Below are 22,721 nucleotides of genomic sequence, written 5' to 3'. Positions count from 1 at the left end.
TCCGTACACTCGGTCCACCGGTAGAACTTCTGTTGTCTGTTCGAGAGTTTATTGTTTTCATGAAAACTTGAGTGTTATAAAACGCATGGCTGTTACAAAAAATGTGAGCAGTTCTGAAAAGTGTAACAAGGAGAGGAATGAAAAGTGGTTTAAAACCTACTACCCCACAACAATCAAAGGCAGTGTTCGGAGAATAGAATTCTGGGCCTGGCTCTGTTGTCGGCCGTGGAAGGTCGGCCACCTCGGGGGGTGGGCGAGTGGAAGCTCAGGGAGAAGCAACTTCATGAGAAGAGAACCATGCTTTTTAAAAAAATATTTACTTATTTATTTTGGGGGAGGGAGAAAGAGAGAGAGAAACATGATGAATGTGCAGTTGCTGGGGGCCGTGGCCTGCAACCCAGGCATGTGCCCTGGCTGGGAATCGAACCTGCGACACTTTGGTTCGCAGCCCGCGCTCAATCCGCTGAGCTATGCCAGCCAGGGCTCATGCTTTTTTTTTTTTTCTTTTACAAATAAGGCATGTCGAGTTTCAGTGTTTTGGGGGCTTGCCTACCTGCCAGGGGTCCCCTGTTCAGTCTTGCCAGCAACTGTCATCGTCCTTGTTCCCAGCCAGGGAAACTGAGGCACAAGAGGATAAAGGACTTGCCCGAGGTGACCCCAGAGCCGAGTTTCAACCCCCGTCCTCGCCCACAGTGCTGTCCTCACGTGAAACCGGAGTCACGTCTGGACTTTGGATAAATGTCCCATCGGCTCAGGAGTCGCTGGGTCCCAAAAGGGAGTTGGAGGCGAGAAGAGCAATTGAGAAAGCTGTGAGGAACTGGGCAAATTTCGGGGGGGGGGGGCAGGGGGAGGTCGAAGCATGTGTTATTAGTTACAGACAGCAGGGGCTTCTCCCCGCTGAGCTTCCTGCCACCGCGCCCCCCCCCCCCCCGTGCCCCTCCCAGTTTGTTGCTGTTTGCGCTTCCTTCTCAGACTTCCTCAAGCCTGCACTGCGCCCTGTTACTGGGCTTCCCCGGGGCTTTGCCTTCTTTTTATGGGCACCTGGCCTCACCGCCATGCTTCGTGTCAGCACTTTCTCCCCTTTCCAGTTCTTCGTTCTGGTTTATTCTCGGCTTGGCTGCTTTCAGGGTCTAGTCGTTTCCTTGAGGAAGGCTTGTGGGTGCGCTTTCCCTCTGCTTTTCGTTTCGGAGAGCCGCTCCCCTTTGCTGTTTGGCTGGGGCACAGACCCGGCGGGGTCTGGCTCTGCCCTCCAGCTTTCCCTTTCTCTGAGCGCTGCGTTTCCCGTTGTCCTCTGGCCCTGGGCGCTCTTGAGAAGAAGCCTGAGGTCCACTCACCTTCTCCTTCCCTTGTAGGTGGTTGCTTCCCTGCCTAGACGCCGGAAGTATCTCCTCCTGATCCTTGAAATTAAAAAGCAGAAGTAAGCTGCGTTGGTGTGGGGCATATAGTCCAAGTTTCCTGGAGCCCGGCGGGTTCTTTGCTGCACAGACTAGCTCTTTCGTTCCGGGGAAGTTTTCCCTGTTGGTTCACCGAATCCCCTCCCTCGCTCCGCCCCCTCTCCTGCCCCTCCCCGTCCTCCCTCTGTCCTCCCTTCAGGGGACTCGGGGTCGCCAGCGCGTTGGTCGTCTTTGCCTGTCCTCGGTCGCTGTCATCTTCCTGGAATCGCTGTCACCGCGATGCCCACTTCCTCCGCCTTCCCTGAGGCCTTCCAGGCGGTTCCTTTACTTTTCATTTTAATTTCAGCCTCATCGCTGATTCTTGCTGTTTCTGATTTATCATTTCCTGTAATGATGTTGCTTTTCTTTTCCATTTTCTTCCCTTTGAAATATCCCTTCTCATCGCTTTTATTGTTTTTCCATCTTCTCTTTGAGCTTTTCCTTTAATGATTTTATATATTTATTGAGCTCCTTTTAATGGCATGAAACCTTTATAGGTGATCCATTGTTTCTGTACGGTTTCCACCCAGACTGGCTTCTTCGTCTTTTGCTTGATACTTGTTTCTTGTTTTCTTTTTTCGTAGCGTGTCCACAGCGTTGGAAACCCACTCACTTTCATCCTGTTCTGCGTGGTTAGGGCGGAGTCACCTTGTTATGGACACAGCTGTGTTGCCAGTGTCCCTGCTGTAGAGTGTTCCTCGATCTAAATATGCACAAATCACACACTCCCCCAGGCGTGGCCACTCGAATTGCTCCCTGCTGGGTGCTCACCCAGACGTGCTGCCTCACGTGGGCGTGTGCACACCTTCCGGTGCACGTGGGAAAGCTTCCCCAGGAATCATGCCGTGCGAGACGACCCTCCGGCATGCGGGGAGCGTGCTCCTCGGCTTTCCTTGGCGGCGCTGGCGTTTCCAGGATGTTCGTGCCCCTCCTGCCACAGATGAGACTGTCTGCCGTCCTGAGGGCTCTCCAGCACTCGGCGCTGTCCGAGCTCTGAGTCGGTGCCGCTCTGGGGCAGGTGGGATGCCGCTCTTACTTTTCACGTGCGTTTTTTTTAAGCTGATGTGCCCATAGCTGTTTTGCAACCTTCCTTTAGAACATATTTCGTTAAAAAATTCATTTTCAGCAGCTATTTGATGAGTGCCTACTGCATGCCGAATTGTTCCTCGCCCTAGGTAATCAATCAGTGGTGAACCAGACGGGGACAGTCCCTGCTCTCACGGCGACTGCGTGGCCGGACTTCAGGGAGGGGCACACCCAGCAAACACATTCAGAAAACAGACTCACAGACACAGTCCTAAATACAGCTTGTCTTGAGGGGCGTGACAGCAAAGGACAGGTGTGACGAGAGGGAACAACAGGGAGACCTCACTTAGACGGGGGCTCGGGACATGTACGCAAACCGAGCGTGTAACTGTGGAAGAGGAGCGAACCTTCCAGGTGTCCGCTGACAGTGTGGCAGCGCGCCACACGCCACCGAAAAGTGTGATGGAGGTAGATGCTGGCTCTTCTGGGAATACTCATGACACCTTGTTAAATGAAAAAGCATTTGTCAAACGTGAAGGTATAGGATCCCATTTTTAAAAGAAGATTTTATTTATTTATTTTTAGGGAGAGGGAAATGGAGAGAGGAGGAGAGGAAAAGAAACATCAATGTGTGGTTGCCTCTCACACGCCCCCCACTGGGGACCTGGCCTGCAACCCAGGCCTGTGCCTTGACTGGTGATGCAGCCCGAGACCCTTTAGTTCCCAGACCAGCACTCAGCCCACTGAGCCGCAGCGGCCAGGGCCGATCCCATTATACACATGTTATGTGTATATGATTATCACGGGAGATTATCACAGGAGAAATGTGTACAAAAATGGGTAGCGAGGCTTCCAGGCACCTTCATGTCTTTTTCTTATATTTTACAGAATTGCTTGCATTTTTATCTTTTGTTTCATTGTAAACAGTCACAGTGAAAATTCTAGAAGGTTGCACTTGTCACAAAGGTACCGTGTTTCACCCCCTGCTCTTTTTCTGCTGCCGCCTGCCAGCAACCCTTTCCTGAAACAAATGTTGCTGGAGGCCAAATGTCAGTAAGAGGGTCAAAGTGGACTCCCGCATCCAGTGAGCACCCCGAGGCCCTACACACCTCCCCGGGGGCCTCCCCCAGGGACTCCACCCCCCTGAAAGGGAGGCACGCAAGTTTAGCCACACTTCGGGTTCATTGTGCACAACTTTCTGAGAAGCTGAGGCTCTGTGAGTCTCTAAGCATTTTCCGAGACTTTCTCTACAGGTTTCTAGTATTCCTGGAGAGTCCAAGGAACTTGTAACGAGTCTCCTTATTACTTTTGTGGACAGAGACCCTTGGACATGTAGTTCCAGGTGCCAGCAGCTTAGAACCAAGATGGTGGCTGTTCTGCTCACCTTCCTCCAGCTGGCAGGAAACCGAAGTCAGACAAAGTGGAGAGGGTTGGAAACATTGGAGAACATTGTTATTACTTGATAATAAACAGCAGGAAAACCTTTGGAAAGAAAACCAATCTTCATAGTATTTTTATGAGTCATATAAAAACCAGCAGTTAACCTACTTTACGGCATTTTAGAAGTCCCACAAGCAAAGCACATTCACCCTGGCTCTTCGTAATTCCCCCAGCAACAAAAAGAGAATAATTAAAGAATTGTCCAATGTGTCCTGTTCGTGCAACCTTTACATTAATAATTTTCCTCACTGCAAAGGCTGCTTGTATTTTTTAATAAAATGTGGCCAGCTTTCCTGTTCGATCGCCCGGACTTGATCGGGGGGGAGCGGAGGGCGGGCTCGCAGCAGGGGCCGGCTCCGAGGTATATTGAGGAAGATGCATCAAACCGGCAGCCCCGCGGAGCGCCCCGGCTCTGGAGTGGGAGGCGGGGCCGTGGCGTGTGCTGCCTTCCCCGAGACGCACGCCCGCCTCACCGCCGCTGCTCGCGTGGCTGCGGCTGGCGACGCCGTTGTGGGGAAGCTCATCAATTAAACATGTGAGGCGCAGCGCATGCCACGGCAACCTTTTTGATCAGTTTTTGGAGAGGAAAATGGGAAGGGATTTCGGCAAAAAAATAAAATAAAATAAAATAAAATAATAACACGGTTGAAAAGCTCCGTGCAGTCGATTCCCGGGGAGGCAACACTCTAATTTTCTCTCGCCGCAGTTTTCGAAGTCCCGGGAGAAGATCGAGAAGGCCCTGAGTGCGGGGGACCCCTCCCAGTGCGGGTACATATCCCTGAACTACCTCAAGATCGTCCTGGACACCTTCGTGCGCCGGCTCCCAAGGAGGGTTTTCATCCAGCTGATGAAAAGGTAAGAGCCCGTCGTCTCCCCGACGCGCTCCTCCCCAGACGCCCGCCGCGGGGATCGGGAACGGCTCCGTTTACTTCTTATTAACGCTTCGGACTTGCTGCTGTCGGAGATTTCAAGTGCACGCGCAAGCGAGGGGAGGCAGGGCGGGGGCCCGCAGCCGGCTCCCGCGGTCGGCTGCAGCCCCGCGTTCCGTGCCCGGCCTGGCCCTTGCCCCCCCCCCCCCGCCCCGGAGGGCTCGGGACACGTCCCGGACCTCACGTGTCACTGCGAAGACCTCACCGTGTCTCTCGAAGATAAGAACTCTTCTTAAAAACATGGTGAGAACACCGTTTTCGCACCTCACAGAATCGTGGAGGATGATGATAAACCTCCAGTGAGGGGTCAGATTTAACAGGTTGTCTCATATTTTCTTTTCTAGTTTGTTTGAGTCAGGATCCAAGTAAGGCCCGTACATTTCAACTGAGTGACTCGCCACAAGTCTTTGTGACCCCGGGCCCCTCTCCCGCTGCCGACTACCTCCCCCGGGAGGCCTTGGTAGGAGGCGTCTGGGTGGTTTGTTTCGTGGCGTTCCTGACGGCGGCAGTCCGACCGGCTGCACCCACAGTGACGTGGCTGTGTCCTCCTGTCTCCCCCCAGCCCCCCCCCACAGAGAGATACACAGACCCATGTTCCGTCTGGGGGCGAGAACACTTCCTGGGGGGCAAGCGCGGGTGGACAGGCGGTCTCTCTCCCCACGACGTCAGCGGCCGTGTGGGCGGGGCGAGTGGCGACTCACTGGTGGGTGGTTGTCGAGCAGTGGTGGTCCGCCTGCGCCGTCTCTGCCTCTGTTGGTGGGAACCCCTCTGCAGTGACACCCCGTCCCCAGGGATGTGGCGACAGTGACACACCATGAACACGAGAAGGCCGGGGCGTCCCTGGTTCTCGCTCTGCACTTACTCATCCTCGAATGGGTTGGTGTCCTGCATCCTCCACAAGTGAGCGGGGAGCGGTTTTTCTTAGAAAATATTGCTATGACCCTGGCCAGGGGGCTTAGTGGGCTGGGTGTTGTTCTGTACGCCAAAAGGTGGCAGGTTCAGTCAGTCTCCAGTGAGGGCATACAGATAGGTTGCAGGTTCAATTCCCACCCGGGGTGTGTACGGGCGGGGGCAACTAATTGATGTTTCTCTCTTCCTTCCTCTCTCTGAAATCAATAAACATATCCTCAGGTGAGGATTAATATATATATATATATGTTTATGAATTCATGGACGTGAGCTTATTTGATGCGTCTCAACCCATTAGAGTTGTTCTCATTGCTATGTAATCCATTCCACCTGGGCCAGTGGGAACCTGTTGGCGCTGGCCTGCGTCCTGCTGTCGTGACCCTCAGAGCCCCTGGCGGCTCCCTGGCTTCCTGGAGGACAGTGCTCCGGGTGCCCCGGTGCACCCCTTGCCCCGACCTGGAGCCGGCCGTCTCTCCGAGGACCCCTGTTTCCTTTCCACTGGGAGAGGTGCGTGCAGCCTTGGCTGGTGTAGCTCAGTGGATTGAGCGCGGGCTGTGAACCAAAGTGTCCCAGGTTCGATTCCCAGCCAGGGTACATTCCTGGGTTGCAGGCCATGACCCCAAGCAGCCGCACATTGATGTTTCTCTCTCTCTCTCTTTCTCCCTCCCTTCCCTTTCTAAAAATAAATAAATAAATCAAAAGTTTTTTAAAAAAGAAAAGGTGCGTGCAGCCCTCACTCTGGGCAAGGAGCACTGCCTCTCACGTACCTGGTTCTCCGTCCGGGGAACTCCGAGGACCTCCTCTCAGGGGACGTGCTGAGTCCGTGCCGGGCACCTCGAGGCTTCCCAGGTGGGGGGAGAGGGCGGAGCAGCACTAAGTTGGCCCAGCGGGTCCGTCTCCCACCTTGGCCCCCTCCCTCTCAGTGCCCCGCGTGTTCAGGGTCACCGCACGCGACCACGCGGCTTCTGCAGCGGAAGGCAGAGCCCGGCCCTGGGAGTAAACACCTCCGTGGTGCAGCGAACGGCTTTATTGCCCTGCCTGTGCGTGGTGAGGCTTTTTAGGGATTACTTTCTGGGATAACTAAAAGTTATATAGACATTTTTAATTTCATTTTCAAAATCATACAAATAATAATTTAACAGCAATAAGAAAAATGAGCAACAAACATCACCATCCACCTTACATAACAGATTTACTGCTTTCATTTTCCCGCATTCTGTTCCGTTTGTGTCCACGCAGATATATAATTTTTACGTATTCGTAATCCAAGCATATCTACAGTTTTATGTTGTGCTTGTAAAATAGGGATGCATATTACAGACATCCTTCATCCTGCCTTCATAGTCTTCCAGACTGTAGGCTCAGCGGATACGCATGGAGTGTGTCTCTCCGCCAGACATCGGGGGAGGTGCCGGGAGCGCAGACGGAAATAACAAACAGCCCCGGCCTGGTGGGGCTTATGGAGCGAGTGGGGGGCTCTGAGGACTCAGACCCAGGCTGGAGTGGGCGGATGAGCGGGCTGAAGACACCAGCGCCGGGCTGTCTCAATGACCCGGTCCAGCCAGGGGCCCAGGGCCTTCCGAGTCGTGCCCTGGACCCCACTTACCCAGACCGCCCGGTGGGACAGGCACCAGAGACTGTAGCAGGTCGGTGCTCAGGTGCTGACGGTGTGAGCTGTGAATCCGGCGTGGCCCCGGCGCCCGGCTCTGGGAGAAAAGGTTCGTCACATCTTCCTGGTGAGCTAGTCCCCACATAGTTACCCGTTCTCACCCTCTCGCCCGGTGTCAGAGCACCGTACCAGCCTTTTCTGATCCGTGTTCGTCAGGGACATCTGTCCGCAGCTTTTCTTTACTTTTGTCCTTTGCTTGTCATGTTCTAGGTGTGTTTCTTGTAAAACAGCCAATGTCCGTGTGTTCAGCACTCCCAAGTGAGCGTCTTTGCCTTTTTAATGGCGAGGTTTAGTCTGTTTCCGTGCATGGTGGTGGCTGTTGGGGACTCTCCCGCCCCTTCGTGCTGTGCTCTCTCGCCCGCTCCACCGTCCCTGTGTGTCTTCCGCGGTCAAGCTCGGGTCTGTCTGAGTTCTCCTTATTGCTCTTTTTCTCTCTCCCTTGCCTTGAGACTTACACATTTTATCTGCTCTCAGAGAGCGTACCCTTGAAACTTTTACATACTCTAAACGTATAAAGCATAAAGTTACTATCCCTGCTGTGAATAAAACAAGCACCTTGAACTTCCATGTCACTGTTGCCTAGTGCTTTGATCCTGCCTCTTTCTTAAAAATCTCCACTCAAGGATGTTTTTATTGATTTTAGAGAGAAGAGAGGGAGGGACATCGATGGGGGAGAGAAACATCGGTCTGTTGCCTCTTGTACACAGCCTGACCAGGGATCGAACCTGCAACCTTGGTGCGCGCTCTGAGTGGGAATCAAACCTGCAACCTTTTGGTTTACGGGACGACTCCCAACCCGCAGAGCCACCCGGCCAGGGCCTGCCTCTTTCTGATAGGACCTGGATTAGTTCCTGCTCTTGTTATTCAGTGTGGCCTGTGCTTGTTTGGATTGTCTCGGGTCTGCCAGCTCGTCAGCCGTCACTGCTCCTTACGTCCCTGCCCGTCCTCCGGACCCGGCTCCTGAAGTGCGTGGGCGAGGCCCCGGGAGTGGGGGGTGCGGGCGTTGTCTCCGGAGCGCGTCTGCTTCCCCTCACTCTCTAAGGTGGATTCACCGGGGAGAGAATTCCTGTGGGAGAGTTACTGTCTCCGAGCACCCTGAAGCTGTCGTCGTCGGTGGTGCCCTGGCCTCTGTTCTTGCCGTGAGGGTCTGCCGTGTCATTGCCGACACCTCAGAGAGGTGGTGGTTTCTTGCACTTCCTGCTCGCCTGTACGGTTCTCTCTTCATTCTGGTTACAGTGCGTCTGGGCACACTGGTCCGTTCATCTGCCCCGCCGTCTCGCTGGGGGATTCGTGGCTCCACGGACTTGAGGACGGTCTCGGCTCTTGTCCCTGGGTCACGGTCCCCACTGTCCCCACCGCACCGCCGCAGGTCGTCTCCTGGGACTCCCGTCTGAGGCGCCCCGGACCCTCTCGCTCCACTGCCCTGTCTCTCAGACCCTCTCTGGCGTTTCCCTTGTCCTGACCTCTCCGGGCTGCACTCCCTGCACTCCCGCTGTGCCTCTGTAATCCGCTCTAGCTCACTGCCTGTCTCCAGCGGGCCGGGGCTACTCCCAGTCCTGGCCAACCCCGGCTCTCCCACCCCCCAGTGGGCGGGACACCCCCCCCCCCCCCCGCCCCTTAGAGCCCACGGTGGATGCCGCCCAGAGCCCCGCGCGGTCCCTCGGGCCCTGGGATGCCACTGTGGCGCCGACGCGCGTCCCCGCGGCTCTGGAGCTGGTTCCCTCCCGGCCGCTCGAGCCTGCACACAGCCCCTTCTTGGTGTCCGCGTCGGCTGTGAGTTCAAAGTGATTTTGAGACGTTTACTCCAGTCACGGTAGGCGTGTTTGATATGAGTCTGTGTGATCGGACCAGGAGGCTGGGGCAGACCCGCTGTGTTGCCGGAGATCTCACCTCCGTGCCCTCCTGCGGACCGGGCAGTTAGAAGGGTCTCCGGAGAGGGAGAGGGAGCGGAACCGGGCGGAACCCCACGGGGAGAGGAGAGCGCACGGGGGTCTCCAGCGTGGGTGGCCGGAGGGAGCACACGGCCCTCTCAGAGGGGCCGGTTCCACCGGGTCCGGCCCACTCTAGGGCTCTTGGACTGGAACCCTCGGATGTATCCGTTTTCTCATCATGTGAGCGTTCAGGTTCTTTTTAGTTTTGCACGTGACTGTCTATTCATTTGTTCACTCTAGTCGGTCAACAAGCAGTTCTCGAGCGCTCGCTGGGCACCAGGCCTGCGCCGGGCACCGGGGACTCGTGGGAGAGGAAGACAGACACCTGCCCGGCCCTCGAGGGGCCCGGCAAGCGGGTGGTTACTGAGAGCAGGTGTGCGGGGCGGGCACTGTCATGGACAGTAGTGCCAGGGGAGAGCTCGGACTCTTCCAGAGTGGCCTGGTGAGGCCTCTCAGGAAACTCGAGATTTAAACCAGCGCCTGAGAGGTCAGGCGTTGCCCGCACGGTGTGTGTGTCCGGGCCTGGCAGAAGCCGGTGCGTGTGTCTGCAGCTGGGGTGAGGAGGAGAGGCCGGCCCGGCCGGGGCCCTCGGGTGGAGTCGGCGCTGGGTGCCGTGGGCAGACAGACGGCTCTTCGCTCTGGCGGGCGCCTTCTTTCCTCTCGTGGGTGCGTCTTTCTGGAGCCGGACTCAAGGCTGGAGCATGAAGGCTTTTGCGGATTTTTATGAGGATTGCAAAACTATTCTCTTGAAAAGCGTGGTTTATAGTGCCACTGACACTGTGTAACTGACTGCTCTAGTTTTGTTTCCTTTCCAGCGTGAATATCAACATTGTTTCCGAGTATGGATAACCGAAGGGGCCTAAGTGGTGCCTCGGCATTGGCTGAACTTGGGATTTTGGAAGTGACCCCGAGGTTGGCCGTCTTCCAAGGCTGTGTCTCCCCGACGGGAGTCTCCTTGCGCCCCAGTCACCTGACGGCCCCACTGGTGGTTTCTAAGTCAGGGTTACCACTTCTTCGATTAGCCCAGGGGCGTCAAACCCGTTTTCACTGGGGGCCACATCAGCCTCCCAGTTGCCTTCAACGGGCCAGGTGTAATTTCAGCTCCTTCACTGTTGAGAAGTCGCCACATGTATGCAGTCCTAAAGTTATTTCGGCCCTTTGAAGGCGACCGCGAGGCTGATGTGGCCCCCGGTGAGAACGGGTTTGACGCCCCCGGTGCAGCCGTTTTCCGGTGAGTCCGTAGTCACGCGCAGGCCCCTCCCCCAGAGGCGCTGCGGCCGCGTCCCCCGGCGCGCCGGCTCCCTCCCCGCCACACGGCAGCTCTGCGTTTGAAGTTACATTTTAATATAATCAAACACATTAATCTTCTTTTTTGGGATGTCTTCTGTGGCTTAAAAATCTATAAATTCATCATCCTTGCCCAGGCTTGAAAAAGACTTTTTCTACCCTGTTCCTTATTTTTTTTATTTTTTGAAAACAAAACAAATCACTTCATAATGCATTCTGACAGAAGGTGGGTATCCAAATTAAAATTTTTTCCAAGTAGGTAATCTGCTCGATCATCACCACTTATCAGAGAACCCTTCCTCCCCCCGTTGTTTCTGACGTCTCCTCGGTCAGCTTTAAATTCTCACCCGGGACTCGGCTGACCGGGCGCTTCCACCCCGCCCCCGCCCCGCCCTCGGGCGCTCCGCCGCGTGCGGATGGACGGGCCGTCGGACGGTCTCTGTGGTGCTCTGTGCACAGCGGCCCGGCCCTCGGCCCTGTGGCTCCCCGTCACGCCTCTCGAGAGCACACGGGCTCCCCACACTGCCACAGCCAGGCTGGCACCCCTGTCCTGAGTGTAGACATCGTTGTTAAGGGCCCCCCCACCAAGTACATGCCCTCCTGAGGGGGCGTCTGCTGGAGTCCGCCACGAGGCCGTCGGCCTGGGAGGTGTGAGCTCGAGCTGGGGCTAGTGTCGGCATGGGGCGGCCCGGCCCCGCCGTCCCTCTTGTCTTTGCTCCCCTCTCGTGCCCCGCAGAACGGCGAAACCACAGGGACGGAGGGGAGATCCACGGTTCCCAGGACTAGGGGCCGGGGGTGGGGGGGGTGACTGCAGAGGGGCACACGGGCAGGGGTGGGCTGCCGGAGCTCCGCCGTGTCCCGAGTGTGCGCGTTGCCCGAGTGTGTGGGCAACGCCCTGGCCGGGCTGTGGGCTGCGTTCCAGCCACCGCCACACAGTGAGTGCCGCAGGGAAGCCGGTCCTTTGCCAGTTGTAAAGGCGCAGTATCTGTGGGGCGCACGAAAGTGGGGCGTCCCTGTGTGTGTGTTAAAACTTGCAAAACTGTACACCGAAAGAACAAGTCCATTTTACTGCATTTTAAATTAAGAAATAAAACTTAAAAACACATGCTGTGTTAAAGGCAAAAAAAAAAAAATACAGGAAATAATAAAGAGGGAAGTAAAAATCTAATCTCTCATGCCTAGCAAAATGATTTGAGAAATTAGTCTTACTATGCAATTTAAGAATGGATATTACAGGAAAAAAAATTGGCATCGTTTAAGTTTGTTATTCTTTTAAATACTCAAGGTCTAGGGCCTAAACATAAAACACTAACAGCTTGGTAATGAGGCATAAAACCTTAATCCAAATAATATTTTAGAGGCCTTAAAAGCTATTTCCCATCTATACTTTTTAATGTAACAGTAGGCTTTAATTGAACAGCTGACGTGACCTTTATTGCCAGCACGCTGTGCTTTTCTGCCGCCGAGCCTTCCGTACAGAGCAGACCCGTTGCGAATAACGCCAGTCTCTGAGCAGGGGGAGCGAGGCTTCAGGGGGGCTGAGAGGAGGGAGGGAGTGTGCCCAGACTCCCACTTTCACTGGAGACACGCCTCACCCACCCACAGTGGTGGGGGGGGGGCCTTCATGCAGACACGCCTCCTGTTGAGAAGTTCCCACCCCCGCTGGTACCTGGAGAGAAAATACAAGCCTTTTAGCCCAGATTCTAGGAAGTGTAATAGCCACACCTCGGGGTGTCTTTCCAGTGATTGCCCAAGCCTCTTACACTCGGAGTCTAAGATCTCTTCTATTTCTAGGCAGTTCTGGAAAAGGCAAAACCACAGGAATGGAGGCCCGGTCAGCAGTTGCTGGGAGTGGGGTGGGGGCAGTGTGACTCCAGGGGGGCACGGGAGGGTGGGGCTGGGCGAGGGAGCTGTGCGTCAGCTCCCTTAATCCCGGGATTAAGTGAAATCAGTAGATGGGGTGAGGAGGGGGGAGCCGTGGCCTCTCCGTGGCCTGAAGGGGCACGGGAAGGCACAGTTACTGAACAACTGTGGCTGAAGGAGAGGGTCGCCCAAGACGCCCAAGAGACGGTGGAGTCTGCGGGAGGAGAATGTGGCCCAGCCGTCTGCAGCCCAGCAGGGAGGGGCCGGGGAATGACCCGCCCGCCCCTTCCCCTTCCAGTCTCCTGCAGGCGCCCCCCACTGGCCAACCCAAGAAAAAGCCGAGGCGCCAGAGGCCAGCTGAGGCCACCCACGGGGGCCCCATGCAGAGCGGACGAGGGTGGACTGCCCCGTGGGAGTGGGGCCTCCGTCTGAGCCTCAGCAGCCCCCAGGGATGAAGCAGATGGCTACGTCTCCCCTTCCCACTTTGCAGTCGGCTTCCCTCCTCCTGGTGCCAACCCCCTCCGACTCCTCCAGGAACCGGAGCGCCCAGAGGAAGGGGAGGAGGAGGGGGCGGGCGTGGAAGTTCCGCCTTGACTGCCGCCCTGAGCTGGAAACCGCGCCTCTGGCCTGTGGAAGGTGGGAAGGCATCGCCTTTCCGGAGAGCCTCGGCCGGGATTTCGGGCTTCACGCTGGGACGCACCCCTCGTTCTTCGATGAGGGCGGGTGCGTGTCCGTCCCGGCTCATCGCTGGCTCCCTCCTGGGCTCCCGGCGAGCGGGCAGTGGCGAGGGGCAGCCTCTGGTGCGGCCCGTTGGCTCGTCCAGGTAGCCAGCCGTCTTGGGCAGGAGCCGAGGTGACCCGGGTGTGGCCGTGCACACACGCACGTGCGCGCACACACACACACACATGCCTGTCCGCTGTCTCTCCCGTGGCCCCCGACCGATCCAGACGAAATCAGTCCTCTCTCAGCTGCGAGATTTCGGCAACAAAAGTGGGGCTGTTTGTCTCGTGGCCGCCTGGGCACCTCATATCTGTTGTCCAGGGAGCGCGGCACAGACTCCCCCTGCCACCTGTTACGGAAGCGTGGGGCATGCTCAGTGTGTAAGCGACCCAGGACGGTGGGGACCCAGTACCCGTGGGATGGGCGTTCGGACCTGTTAGCTGTCACCCAAGGGTGTCCGACCTTCTGGTGCCCGCTGGGCCACACATTAAATACACAGACACTAACTTTTAAGTAAACCCACGGTTTTGTGCTGGGCCGCATCCATAGCCCACACCCATAGGCTGCACACGGCCCGCAGGCCTCGGGTTGGACCCCCTGCACCGTCCCGGCGGAGGGCTGGATGGGGCCCACCTGGACAGCCAGGGCTGCTTCCCCTCCCACCCGGGTCTGTGTCCTTGATCACACCTGCAGAGCGCTTCTGGCCACGGAAGCCCCATCTCCACAGCCCCAGGGGTGAGGGTGTGGGCGCCGCGTGGGCTTTACTCTGCCTGCACCGTGAGAGAGTGTGCCCGTCCCACGGTGAGCGTGCCTCACCACAGCGAGCGTGCTCCCCCCACAGCGAGTATGCCCCTCCCACGGTGAGTGAGTGTGCTGCTCCCACAGTGAGTGTGCCCCTCCCACGGTGGGCGTGCCCCTCCCACGGTGAGTGTGCTGCTCCCACAGTGAGTGTGCCCCTCCCATGGTGAGTGTGCTGCTCCCACAGTGAGTGTGCCCCTCCCACGGTGAGTGTGCCCCTCCCGCGGTGAATCTGAAGAAGTGTTTCAGGGACGGCAGCATTTTGATCAAACGCCTCTGTTTCCCCCGTCAGTGTGTGCTCCAGCTAACGGGAGATGGGGGCGTGGGGATGTATAGTCAGTTTGATTCTCCCTTGCTTTTTAAAAATCAATTTGTAGTATGATGTTACTAAATTGTTTTGTTTACCTTAGATTTGAAAATTTCTAAAAACTCATTGCTGCCGTTTAAAATTCCATATTGAACAACTAATCCATGCAGTGCTGTAAGAAATAATGTTTGAACATTTTTTTTTTTAAATCCAGGTTTGGGCTCAGAACCACCAAGAAAATCAATTGGAAGCAATTCCTAGCGTTGCTGCACGATCCCCCGTGGACGGACGGGAGCCCCGCAGCCCCCCCGGCGAGAAGAGCGAGGTGTGTGGAGACGGCACCCCGGACCCGCGTCGCACAGACCTGCCGGGGAGGGGAGCGCCCGGATTACTGTTCCTTCCCTGATCGAGTGACAGATTGGTCTGCGTGGAATAATTACGAACTTCCACATAGCGAGTCGCAGTTTATAAAGTATTTTCTGTACATTCTTATCTAGAATTACCTTAAAGCTATAAGGCAGGTACGATGATCATTCCAGTTCCTAGATGAGAGGAAGGAGACCGCGAGGGGCCTTAACAAGGTCCCGGGTGCGGAGCGCAGTGGAGGCAGAGCCGGCACCCCGAGCTGGCATGCCGGCCGCGCACAGCGTCACGCCAGCACTGCCTCGGGGCTGCACGCGTGCCCTGGTAGAGTTGGGTGTGAGCGCGTGTGTGCGAGGTCTTCCGTGGCAAGGAGCGATACACGTTAGCTGATTTTCCAGCCACTCCGCGTGGTGCGGACGTTGTGGGCCGTGGGGTTATTGCCTTGAGGGCCATTTTTTTCTGTGTGTTCTGATTTCTATTACAGTTTTATTGATTGATTGATTTTAGAGAGAAAGAGAGGGAGAAACATCGATTCGTTGTTTCACTTACTGATGCACACTCATTGGCTGATTCCGGTGTGTGCCCTGACCGGGGATCGAACCCGCAAGCTCGGCCTACCTGGACGACGCTCTAACCACCGGAACCACCCGGCCGGGGCCGATTACAGCTGTAGATTAGCATTGTCGTATAAGTTGCGGTGGGGCCCCGAACTCTGAAAAGTACCTAACAATATGACACGTCGGAATTTAGCCTTTTGCCCTAGGAAGTACTTTGCCTGTGCGATGTGCAGCGGCACCGGTTGCCCGTGTACACCGTAGAGAGAAGGCGGGCTTTACGGCCTCCGCACGTTCACGGGCCGCACTGCGCTGCCTGGTGGAGTAAAACGCACCGCGGAGCGAGTTCCCTTCCACCGGGTCCGCGCGGCGTCTCGGGGATTTACGCGTGTCGGCGACCTGCCTGGTCCCCTGCCTCCCCGCGTTCTCGGGGTGCACCTCTGTGAGTTCATGTCTTAAGTGACGTCACTCCTGTTTCTTCGTGGTTTTCTTTGCCGGCAGCGCTGTGTCTCCCGGACGGCAGACCCCACGAATGGAAATGTGAATTTTACTTACTTGAAAGCAGTGGTTTCCAACCGGGGGCAGTCTGTGCTGCCCGGGGGATGTCCAGCAACGTCACGAGACATTTCTGGTTGTCCCAGCTGGGGGGGAGGTGCCCCTGATATTGAGTGGGCATGGCCAGGGAGGCTGCTCCTTATGGCACCGTGTCCTGGATGGCACCCCCGCCACGTGCATGCACACACACGGGACATGCACGCATGCGCCCACACTGACACGCACACGCACAGGAGGAACTCCCCTCAGTGATTCCACTGCTTTAGGTTTCTGAAAAGCGGTGGTAAGGGGGGGTGTGTGTGTATGTTTTTGCACAACTGGAAACAGCAGGCGGCCATGGAGGGGGGGCCCTGAAGCCCCCCGACGCACCCGCACGCCGCAGAGCAGGGGAGCTGCTCACGCTGATTCTTCAGCTCGTGGGGTGCGGTGGCCGTCGGAGCGGTGCTGAGCAGGGCAGCGCCTCACCATGAGACGAGACGCTGCAGCCCCTTCTGGTCCGAGTGCACAGCGCCCTGGCCTTGCCCTCCGGCGTGGGCGGTCCTAGGCCCTCAAGGGTGCACAGCGGGCACCGGGCCTGGCGAGGGGTTGTGAGGGTTCTGTGCCCTCCGTGCTCACGTGGGCAGTGGCTGCCGTGTGCTGCCCGGAACGGGGTGGCAGCCTCGGCTGGCATTGCAGTGTCCTTCCCGGTCCTTCTGGAGACCAGGGCCCACGCTGACACGATGGCCGGTCGCAGCTCCCTGCCGGGGCCAACCCTGACCGAGGGGCGAGAGGGCCGGCACGCGCACAAGGCGCCGTCAGGACAGAGCTCTCCGCCGGGAAGCCGTCCCTGGGGTTGCTGTGGGGTGATTTCTTTTTTTTTTCATTGAGAGAGAACTGTTCGGGACCATAATCTTCGTTCTGGTTTTTTTTTTTTCTTTCCCTTGATCGTCTTGCAGCACCGACTCTAAAAGTCAGCTTCGCAAGGAGAGCGTCATCAGGAAGTTGTTTGGACACGGAGACCACCACACGTCGCTGAAGAAAGCGCTGCTGGTCATCAACAGTGTAAGGCCTTGGAGCCCTTCGCGGGCGGGACGCGTCGTCCCCGAGGAGGCTAGCGCGTGGGTCAGAGCGAGGGCAGCGGGAAGGCTGTGCGTGTGCCCACGGCTGCGCCTAGCAGGCGTGTTTCTTTGGGCTCCTGCTGCGTGCCGGGAGCTGTGCCGGGTGCTCAGGTGCCCGGGGCGGGGACTCCAGAGCTGGGCCAGCTGGGAGGACGGTGACGGGAAGGTGTGGCCGTGCAGGGAGCCACGTGCGGGGCAGGGGCCAGGTCACTGCAGCCGGAGTGACTTGCCACCATTGACTGTTGAACTAGAGTCATGCAGATCCATTGGACCTTCCCCGTCAACCGGAGTTCGGGTTCACAACCGCCCCGTAGCCCATCGCAGCGGGAACACCGTCTCGGCTCCGGGACAGCCTGCGCGGTCGTTTGATTGCACCGCGGAGGGTGGCCGCCGCGTGAGAGTGCGGCTTGCTGTGAGCCGCGAGCTCCTGCCCCACTTTCGTGTTTGTTTTAGCAGAGCAGCACCGATGCGTTTGTGGTACGTGGGCGCCGTTTCTCGAGGTCCTTGTTTACCGAGCACATCCGGTAGCCGCAGCTCTGATAAATAACGGGCACCGTGGTGAGCTGTTTTCCCTGAGACGCAAGTATGTACGAAGGAGGAGTCACTTGGCCTCCGAGTTGTGCCTCCAGAGCCCGCTGCTGAGGCCGGGGCAGCTGCTCGGAGGGGCGGCGCTCGGGGGAGGAGCCCCCCCCCCCCCCGGGGCCTGGAGGGGCTTTGGGTTGCGCTCTGACCTGGGGATGGCAGCCCCTCACCTCGACAGTCTAACACGCCATCGCTTGGGGTTTCCCAGCAGCATGTGGACTCAGAGATTCGGGGTTCCATTTTCTGGGGGGGACGTCTCAGCTAGCACACCTGTTGTCGTGAACCTTCAGGCCTCATATGACTTGGCCTCTCTGGGTGAACACCACGTGCTGGGCGCTGTGTGAAGGGAGGAACTGGCTCCCACAGCACGTCTGTGAGTGGACGCTGTTGCCATCTTCACAGGATGCTTCTGGGTCATCCCCCTGTGCTGGGGAGGGGAGCAGGTGGGTGAGCCACCAGCCTGAGGCTCCCAGCTGGTGAGTGGCAGCGCCGGGATTCAAACCGGCTGCCCCAGCGCGGGCACCGGCAGCCCTGCCCCGAGCTGTCTGTCCGCAGTCTGCTAGCTGGGCTGCCCTCAAAGATGAATAAGCCTTTGCATGCTTACCCACCTCGGCTTCTATTAGTAAACTGAAGAAGTAATTTAATTAAAAATAGGAAATCTGCCTCTCTGTCCACGGAGGGCTGCAGTGATGCTGAGGCTGCAAATACGAGACCGTTGAGCAGTCCTTGCAGGGGTCCGTGCAGCTGGAGGGCAGCAGAGGTGTCACGGAGGCGAGGACGCCGGGCCCACCCCGCCCCACGCGGGGCCCCCTGGGCACTGAGGCTGAGCACGTGGGCAGGTGATGCCTACCAATCTCCTGCCGACGTGAGCTCGCACGCTGGGTGCCTCGGAAGAGCAGCGGCCATCAAATGCCTTAGAGGTGCAGGGTCCACGGCTTCCGAGCAGGATGCCCCACCCACCCCCACGCTCCATTTGCTGGGTCTTAGCCACGTTCTGGCCCCTGGAAGGAGGAGGAGCAGAGGGGGGGACAAGGAGTGGGCGCCTGGCCCGGCTGCAGAGGACAGCCGTGAGAAGCAGGTCCCTCTCCGGCTGCAGAAGCATCGGGAGACGGCTTACACCTGTGAGTCCCGCGTCCCAGGCAGCTGTGGCTGCTGCCTGCACGGAGGTGCTGCCACGGTCCCTCCCAGCGGACCTGGTCACTCACGCCAGAGTCAGGTGTGGCCCCCTGTCCACCACCCAGACACCATCTGTACCCCGGCTGGTCACCCACTCTCATTTTCAGTTCACATGATGTTATAAGCAGAAAGTCTAATAGAATCTCCAAAAATATAAGAATTAATATTAGAATTTAGAAGGGCATCGGCTACCTACAATGTACAAGGTCAATACGCAGAGATCAACAGTATTTCTATGTACTGCGAGAGGCAATCAGAAAAGGAATTTTTAAAACATCATTTCTAATAATATTTAAAAAAATCAAATACTACGAAATATATCTGACAAAAAACGGCACATTCTGTATGTCGGAGACTACAAAGACTGGTGGTGGAAATCACACGAGTCCTTCCCAGACTTTGAGAATTCAGAGGAGGAAGGAGCACTTCCGTTTCGTTCTGTGAGGCCAGCGTTTCCCAGGCACCAAAGCCGGTAGGGGCATCGCGAGCAGAGGAAACCACAGTGCAGCGCCCTGCACGACTCGGCAGGCCCAGTCCCCTGGCACACGGAAAGGACTCGGTGCATGACCCCGGGGGGTTTATCCCGCGACTGCGGGGTCGCTTTAACTTCTAAGAAAATCAATGAATGTAATGCACAATAACTAGAAATCAAGACAGGGTTGCATGATCATCTCAACAGAGGAAGAAAAAGTACTTGAAAAACCTAACACTCGTTCATGATAACAACTTTCAAAAAAACTGGAAATAATTGGAACTTCCCAAACCCGCTCAGGGTGTTTGCGAGAAACTCGGAGTCGCCAGTACAAGACGGGGAGCGTCCCCCGAAAGCCGGCAGAGCACGGATGTCAGCTCCTGCTGCTTCTGGTTGGCCTTGTGCTGAGGCTTCAGACAGGCCGTCGGAAAGGAAGCGAAGTAAAAGGCATTCGGAGGGGAAAGGAAGAGGCAAAACCGTCTATATTCACACACCATGTATTTCCGTAATAGAGAATTCTAAGGAATGCGCATGTACACTCACACACACACAAACTGCTAGAACTAATAAATGACTCAAGGTTGCAGGATCTAAGATCAACATACAAAAATCAGTTATATTTCTATAAACTAGCAATATACAATCAGAAAATGAATGTCAGAAAGCAATTTCTTTCACAATTGCATCGGAAAAGAATAAAATACCTAGGGGCAAATTCAACAGAGGAAGTACCAGACTGGTACACTGAAATTTACAAAACACGCCCTGGCTGGTGTGGCACGGTTGGGCATCGTCCTGTGAATCTCCAGGTCATAGGTTCAATTCCCAGTCAGGGCACACACCTGGGCTGTGGGTTTCGTCCCAGTCCGGGCACATCTGAAAAGCAACCAATGAGTGTTTCTCTCTCATATCGATGTTCCCCTCCTTCTCTCTGTCTCTCTCTCACTTCCCCTCTCTCTAAAAAAAACATACAAAACATTATTAAAAGAAAAAATAGATGTAAATAAATGGAGAGACAGTCTTTATAGGTGGCTCGGAAAACTCATTATTAAAATTGCAATTCTCTCCAAATTGATCTATAAATTCAGTGCAAACCACATCAGAATCCCAGCTGACTTTTTTTTTTTTTGGCAGAAATTGAAAAACGTCTTAAAAATTCATGCAGAAATACAAAGTTTGCAGAATAGCCAAAACGGTCTTGGAAAAGAATGAAGTTAGAGTACTCAACTCCCAGGCTTGGCGTGTTAGCCCAAAGCCACAGCAGTGGGGAGAGAGAGGTGCCGGCTGAGGGCTGGACGCCGTGGCCCCTGGGGGAGGGCCGCGAACAGGAGAGCCAGCCCTTCCTCTGGGGTCCGCTCAGGCTGGGCAGGTTCGCTGGGGGGAAGAATAATCTTCTCAACAAATGGTGTTGAGACAGATATCCGTGTGCAAAAAGACAAATTACCTTACATTATACACAAAAGTTAATTTAAAAGGGACCCTAGACCTAAGCATGAGAGTTAAAACAATAAAACTCTTAGAAGACATGCATAATTTGTGTGACTTTGTGTCAGGCAAAGATTGCTTAGATAGGACACCAAAAGCATGATCTGTTAAAGGAAAAAAATCGATAAATTAGATGTATCAAATTTAAAAACTTCTGTGCTCCAGAAGATATCATTAAGAAAGTGACAAGACAGGCCACAGACTAGGGGCCACTACGTGTCAGTTACACATCTGGCGAAGGACCCGTGTGTGGAATGTGTAAGAGCCGTGAGAACTTACTAGGACAGCCCTGTTGGAAGAGCAGGTGAAAGGTTCTCGTGGACAGTTCACCAAAGAAGACACAGGCACGGCCATCGAGCACGTGATTAACATCATTAGACGTCGGGGAAGTGCGAACCACGCCCCAGTGAGAGGCCGCCGCTCAGTGGACGGTGCGCGGCTGTGCCCCACCCACTCGGACGGTAATAAGTGTTGGCGCGGACGGGACTCTCAGACGCGGCTGCGGGGAGCGTAAAATGGAGCCGCTACTGCGGAAGACAGCACGGTGGCTTCTTTCAAGTCTAAACGGCAGTTTGTCCTACGGCCCAGCGACGCCGCTCCCGGGTATCTGCCCGAGAGCAGTAAAGGCCCATGCTCACACGGAGACCTGCGGGCACATGTTCACAGCAGCGTTACTCACAATTCCCAAACTGGGAGCAACCCCAGGGCTCACCCGCTCGCGACAAAGCAGACAAACACAGAGCGGCATTTCCCTACGATGGAATCGCAGCCGGGATAAAAAAGAACAAAATTCGGACCCAGGCTACACCACGGATGAACCTCAGAAACATTATTACGCAAAATGATAGAAGCCAGATGCAATGTAGGTACAGATGCACATACTGTGGGATTTTATTTACACGGGCTATCCGGAAAAAAGTCAATACAGAGAGGCAGAAAGAAGATTGTTGGTTGCCTTGGTCCGGGGACGGAAATGGGGAGCCGCTGTGTATTGGCACCGAGTTTCTTTTGGGGCGACAGTGTTTTGAAATTAGTGGTGAGGATGGCTGTACACTGCTATAAATTTACTGAAAATCACAAAAAATTAATTGCCAACGATTCCTGTTTAGACACTAAAAAATTGTCACTTTCAAAGCCAAAAATAAGCCTCTCCAACCCCTTCTAGATTACTTAGTTTTCCCAGGAGAACCTTCTGTCCTTTTCAGATTTGGGGCCCCAAAATAGGAGCTGGTCTCATTAATATTCATGAGAGCTTTCTGTGAGGCCCGGGTTCTTTATTTCCCCCGTTTTTCTAGTCACCAGTATCTCTCAATTCTGTTAGTTAATTTACTTACTGGTGATGTTTTGTTTGGTTTTGTTTTAAATTCTGGGGAAGAAGCTTGCCTGTCCATATTTTGCTCATACTATATTTCTTTGAGGCAGCCAGGCTGAAATTTTTCTTGCTAAGTAATTGTCCATTTATGTAATTAGCTGAGGTTGGTGATAGTGAAAAACAAGCATCATTAATATTCTTAGTAAATCGGCAAGTCGTAATTGAATTGCCGGGAAGTCCCATGTCCCCCGTGGCTGAGCCACGTGGCCCCTCACTCGGGTGGGGCCGGGGCAGGAGGGACTCATCAAGCCTTCCGTGGCAGCCAGCAGGGAGCCTGTCCCGGCAGGGGGTCAGCCTTTGCAGCAAAAGGGGCTTCTTTCCTGCCTTGGGGCCGTGCCCCGCCACTCCCCGCAGAGAACATCCCGCGAGCTGCGCCTGCAAAGTTCTGGCGGCCCCCGCCTTCCGTGGCTCCTGGCACACGGGTTCCGTAACCATTGTCGACTGAGGGTCTCTCGTTTCCTCGCATAATTCTAGTTAGCCAAAGCTGGCGGTTTATTAAACAATGTATAATGCTTTTCCTTTTTTTTTTCTTTTTAAAAAAATTCCCCCAAACACACTCTCCCGCTCAGAAAGCAGACGGACAGATGAAGGGGGAGGAGCTGCGGCACATCATAAGCTGCATGGTCGGGAAGCCGAGCGACTCAGAATTCAGGGAGCTGATGCAGGCGCTGGACCCCCGGGGCACGGGGCTGGTGGACGTCCGTGTGCTCACCCAGCTGCTCGAGGAGAACCCGCGCGTGAGTTTCCCCGCGA

General features: G+C 55.7%; 1 protein-coding gene across 1 annotated transcript in view; it reads left to right on the top strand.

Moving 5' to 3' along the window:
- Positions 1 to 22,721, top strand: part of EFCAB6 (EF-hand calcium binding domain 6) — a 152,533-nt gene that overhangs the window by 63,860 nt on the left and 65,952 nt on the right. The window contains 4 exon segments of the mRNA XM_036019725.1: positions 4,606 to 4,754; positions 14,527 to 14,637; positions 16,720 to 16,825; positions 22,538 to 22,709. Coding sequence (XP_035875618.1) covers positions 4,606 to 4,754; positions 14,527 to 14,637; positions 16,720 to 16,825; positions 22,538 to 22,709 — 538 coding nt within the window.

The sequence above is a fragment of the Phyllostomus discolor genome, chromosome 2 (assembly GCF_004126475.2).
Source record: "Phyllostomus discolor isolate MPI-MPIP mPhyDis1 chromosome 2, mPhyDis1.pri.v3, whole genome shotgun sequence".
NCBI lineage: Eukaryota > Metazoa > Chordata > Mammalia > Chiroptera > Phyllostomidae > Phyllostomus > Phyllostomus discolor.
The sequence above is the reverse complement of the archived record's forward strand: the minus strand, read 5'-3'. Positions and strand labels throughout refer to the sequence as shown.